Source organism: Limulus polyphemus, unplaced genomic scaffold (assembly GCF_000517525.1).
Source record: "Limulus polyphemus unplaced genomic scaffold, Limulus_polyphemus-2.1.2 Scaffold1015, whole genome shotgun sequence".
Classification (NCBI taxonomy): Eukaryota; Metazoa; Arthropoda; class Merostomata; order Xiphosura; family Limulidae; genus Limulus; species Limulus polyphemus.
The window spans coordinates 178,567-183,975 of record NW_013666625.1 but is presented as its reverse complement, the minus strand read 5'-3'; the positions used below and the strand labels follow the sequence as shown (position 1 = coordinate 183,975).

The window sequence follows — 5,409 nt, the reverse complement described above, 5'->3', positions numbered from 1 at the left end:
GACATACCGCTGTGCCACTGGGGCTTGATATGTCTGATTCCACACCTTAATTTTAAAAAGAATGATACACACAAGGACAGTGAAGAAATTACAGTGATATGCTACTAAGTATTAATGCGCAAGAATTAGCTGTTTAGTCTTAGATCTTAAAAGTGTTTATAAGACCAATTGAATAGGAATAAAAGAAGATTTGTTTGTTTCTTATGACTCTTACTACTGTGTGTACCAGAGGCAACCTACAGTCCCCATAGTCTCCCCTAAATCCCTCCATAAAAAAAAAAAGGCTTGCCCTACAACGCTTAGAAAGTACTCTTTTTTTCTTTTTTTTGTCAACATCTGCCCTTTTAATGTCCTCTGTACATTATTGCTGGCGCCACTCCTGGTTATCTTTGGCGTTACTCAAGTTCTATGCTAAATTATTTTAAACTATTTTTCTTTCTTTTTCCAAACTGGTCACCTTTCAAGGCTGGCCGTTGCGTAGACTTTCTTTAAGGTCACCCCCCATACGCTACAGTGGATTGAAACCGTTAGCACACTGAATTTTTTAAAATGTTGTGGTAAGTACAATTTGTTTTATGTGTTACGTTGACAATTCCGACACATGCCATATATACAGCCTCCAATAAGAATATTATGAAAATGTATTTCATAAATTAACATGATAGCTGCGAATTATGCATAATTTTCTTTAACCTTATCTTACATAATTTAACGCAAACCTAAGCATTCCACCCTTCAATAATATTTTATTCAACGCTAACAAAAATTATACTGAGTCAGTTTTTTTTTGTGTAACTGACATAATTAACTTGGTCATTACAAAATATAAACAACTTTCTTTACTCAACACATATATACTCCAATACAAGCCTAATAATTCAACCATTCACACTTGTTATTTTATCCAACTAGCCGCGATCCGCTAGCCACTGGAAGGACAATTTAAACATTAATAAGTACATCAAATGCGATAGGCACTGTTCATGAAGCTTTATATGTGACAGTTATACTTCGGTGCTTGGTAATTTCATTGAGCAGTCCCTACTTCGTCAGGTATTATTTGGTTAATGGCCGAAAACGCAGCTAACTACGAGTGTATCCAACTGATGAGCTAAGGCAGAGTGGTTATACGAGAACTTTTGTAATTTGACTATTACTTGCTCACCACTGGCACAGCGGTACGTCTGCGGATTATCAACGCTAGAAACCGGCTTTCGATACCCGTGGTGGGCAGAGCACAGATAGCCCATTGTGTAGCTTTGTGCTTAATTCCAAACAAACAAGACTATTACTTGTAATTAAGACTATTTATTATTAATTCTAATCATTGTTACAGACATTTAGTAGCTCTTTTCGTAGAAGCCATGAAACTCTGTCGCCAGAGTGATTGTACCTATAAAATTGTAGTTTTTTCGTCCATTATACTGCAATGGCGTGGACAAGCCTTTAGAGTTGCTCGGGCGCCACCAGGGCATGCTCACATGGCAGACATCGCTTTGGTTGGTTCCTTTGTGTGTATGTATGCAGAAAATACCTGAGTTTGTGGCCAAATAAATATTATGTTCTGGCATTGCAATGTATGTAATGACATCAAACAACTGGCCATGTTATATGTTCTGTGTATGGGGAGAATTTATTCTTACAGACTAATTGATGTAGTTATTTATTATTAAAGCGTGTTTCTGTGATTTGGTTATTTGTCTCTCCCCCCTTCTTCATACTACTCCTATAGCAAATACTTTTTAACCCATGGTAGCACAACGGCAAGTCTAAGGGCTTATAACGCAAAGCATCGTGTTTTGACACCCTTTGTGAGAAGACTACATATAGCCCATTGGTAGCTTTGTACTTAATAACAAATTAACAAACATTTTTTGCGCCTCAGTTCCTTTATGGGTCGAGAACTTATCATCGCTTGCGCAGGGATTATATTTATAGTAAGATATGTGTGAAATGTTTACTACAACTACAAGCATTTTGTGTAAGAAAAATACTTTTTCAATTAATAGTTTTTGATTTAAATTTAAATTATTGTAGATATATAAAGGACATGCTTACCCTCATTCTGTGTAGTTTTCTTTACATTTACTTCTGTTCTAGCTTGTCAAACTGGTTAAGCCTTACTCTCGTTCCCGCATCTGACAAAATCAATAAAAACACTGATTTTCTTATGTACTTTTAGGTTACCATTTCTACAGCCTTCGCTTAGGTTCTGTTATTTTTCAAAATTACTTTTTTTTTGTAGTTGGAACATAGCAATGTTTGTAATTTATATATATAAAAGTCTTTAAAAAATAAAGTAGTAGATTTCTGAAGTTACAGTGCCCAGGGAAGTCATTTGGGATGATTTCCTCTGATACCATTTAACTCTGGTTTGATTATCTTGTTAATTTCAATTTATAAAAAATTTATTTAAAAATGAAGTTTTATATATTTAATCAAGCAACCCAGAAATTCATGTGGCACACAAATGTTTGGCTTCATGAAAAATGACTGTCTGTATTTTGACCAAATCAATCACTAGCAAGTAATTGTAGATATACAAACATTGAGATTTCGCTTTTTAATACGTGCATTTGGTTTAGTTATAATTCCATAATTTTATATTATTACTTAGATATTAAATTATGAAATTATGTATTAAGTTTATTGTGAAATAACGGTAGCAATGAAAAATATAAAGTTCTACCTATATTGGTGTGGTTGTATGATAGTGATAGTAAATAACAATTGTTGAAGAATCAAACATAACTCTTTTTTTTGCAATGAGAATAAAATAATCAGGTCTATACAAAAATATTTTTTTTAATGAAAGTCTATGAGTCAACTTTCAGAATTATATAGACTAGAATAATAAAAACCTAAGGACTGCAATATTATCATTCACATCATCACATGTTGTAGTGATCACACAGAAGGTTATGACCTGTATTCAGTTTGTTAAGTCTATGAATGGTATTAACTCATCTAACAATTCAGTTTGAAGATTTGCAATTTAAATTCTTAGTTGATTGTAGGAAGACAGAATTCATGTATTTGAAGTCTTTGGGAATTATAGAGAAATGTGATTGGTTATCACAACTCCCCTATCCCTCCCACTTATTAGGATAAGTAACACAGTGATGTTTCTTTCATTCAATCAAATAAGTCATAACATTAATTTTTTCTACATAATTAAACTTAATCTGAATCTTTTTAATAAGAAACTTGTATGAACATACACATAATGCAGAGAGAATATCTCAAAATTTCTGTTGATCATTTCTAACATGATTCTTTTAATTTATTAAGTTTTACTTCAAATCATCTAAGACTTGTTTTATACAGGAAAAGTTGGCTCTCCAACATGGATTTAACTATTCAGAGCCAGCATACAAAAGTGGAATGTGAAGCAGTGTATGAATATAACATTAAAAAAGTGTCTTGTAAGGATTGTGATAGTTGATTGCAACTTTGATTTCTATACCAGTCGCTTTATGTGTTATTTGAAGTTACTAATATTTGGAATTCTCTGGTATAGTTATTTGTTTTCATACTTTCCAGTTGTTGAAAATTCTTGAATATGAAATGCATTTTTGTTTTCATAATGAAAGAAAAAGGAAAACATTTAATTAATACTACATGCATTGTATCCAGAATGTTATACAATAATTATGTTCTACCTTCTTTTCATTTGCAGAAAATCAAGTCTTTAAATCGTAAAGACAATAATCTGATTTTGAAAGGTAAGATGACTGTATTACTATGTATCATTATTTTATCGTGAATATTAATCGTAAAAAAACACCTTCTAGCAAATATAAATCAAAACAAAGCTTTTTCTACACATTTTTTCTTTATAATACAAAATGTAAAGGAGCATTCTTTACTCTTATAATTGAAAGTAAATGTTATAGATATGTAGTTGTGATGTCATATGCACTAAATATACAAAAGTATGGGCCTTTCTGCAGGGGAGTTGTGGGGGAGGGATCCCCATTGGAGAACTCTCCAGTGTCTCCCCTTATCTGAGATATTAGGGTTTAGGCATTTAAAATTTTTGAATTCTCCCCACTGACAAGAGAATGTTAATTTTTTTTGGACTGGCAGAATAATAGTACAATAAAACAAGAACCAATTGAAGTAACTCCAAGCAGATGAGATCTAGGGGTGGGTTTAATAGTAGTTTGAAATAGCATCACACTGCTGTGATGCTGTGCAAAGAGAGCCTGAGGTAATTTTGGCCTTTTTTTGGTAGTTAAAAAGAATGAATAGAGATTTCTTAAGGGCAAAAAAATATTTGTATTTAATAACACCTTACCCCTTCTGCTTCCAACTAACTCTTAAAAATCAGAGAAACACCACTGTACAGAAGCATTCTACACAAAACTAAACTATAATTTACTCTTGCAATTTGTGTGTGTCTATACACACACACACACACACACACACACATATATATATAAATTTTTCCACTACCAGTCCACTAAAACTTATAGCAGATATGTCTGTGGCCACACTGCCCATGGCACCTAAACATTTTGGGGATATTCCGTTTATCAGGCAAGATCCAAATGGTGATGTCAAACTAGCCAGTTAAGGGTTAGGAGTTAAGTGCTTGAACCCACAGTGTCTCAACTCCTACTGCCTTATGCTGTCTGCAACCAATTGTGGGAAGGCAGTTACCCGTAATATTTAGATACAACCTTTAAAGTAGAAATAAACCACCCTAAATTTCTACAATGTAAAATGCCAAATCTCCACCCTTTTATGAGATTTACAAAAAAAAAGGCAAAAATTTTCTCACAGTAGAAATAGACTACCCTGTTTTTCTACATGGCTCCCAACCTCCTCCATTTTATTTGATAATTACAAAATGATGTTAAACAGAACTACAACCCTTACCTTAATAGTTCTTAATTCTCCATCATCCTCCCTTTCTCATGAAAATTTGTTCATGTATAAACCAGGTGAGTTGAGACAAGCCCAGCTACCTCAAGTTGGTCTTTCTGCTCTAGTATACTGAACAAAATACTTAAATATTTTAAAGTTAATTACTTATAAGCCAAGGATGACCTTTAGTAACTAACAACCTCTATGTTCTCTACAAGGTAGTTTCCATGATTGACAGTGTACTGAGCATTTTATTTAGATAATTTATGAGTTGTAAGATAGGCTTATAGAGGATTAAATTTGTAGGTCTATCTTATAATTTCTAAGCATATATATGTTTATAGGTTTCTTGTTCATTAAATATTTACAACTTAAAAAATGAACTTGTGTTACATAATGTTATGTATAAAAATTCACATCATTTATTTAATACTTGTATCTGTAAATATATTCAATTTAGTTTACTCTTTTCTGATTTTCTTGTTTGAAGTTTCACATTTCTTTTTCTCTAAGACTTTTGTTACTTAAAATCAATGT

The 5,409-nt window shown here is 32.5% G+C and overlaps 1 protein-coding gene across 1 annotated transcript in view; it reads left to right on the top strand.

Annotated features, from left to right (window-relative positions):
* The window catches only part of LOC106461707 (protein phosphatase 1 regulatory subunit 37-like), an 89,038-nt gene that overhangs the window by 69,152 nt on the left and 14,477 nt on the right, over window positions 1-5,409 (top strand). The window contains exon 3 of the mRNA XM_022388735.1: window positions 3,680-3,725. Coding sequence (XP_022244443.1) covers window positions 3,680-3,725 — 46 coding nt within the window. The remainder of the gene's footprint in view (window positions 1-3,679; window positions 3,726-5,409) is intronic.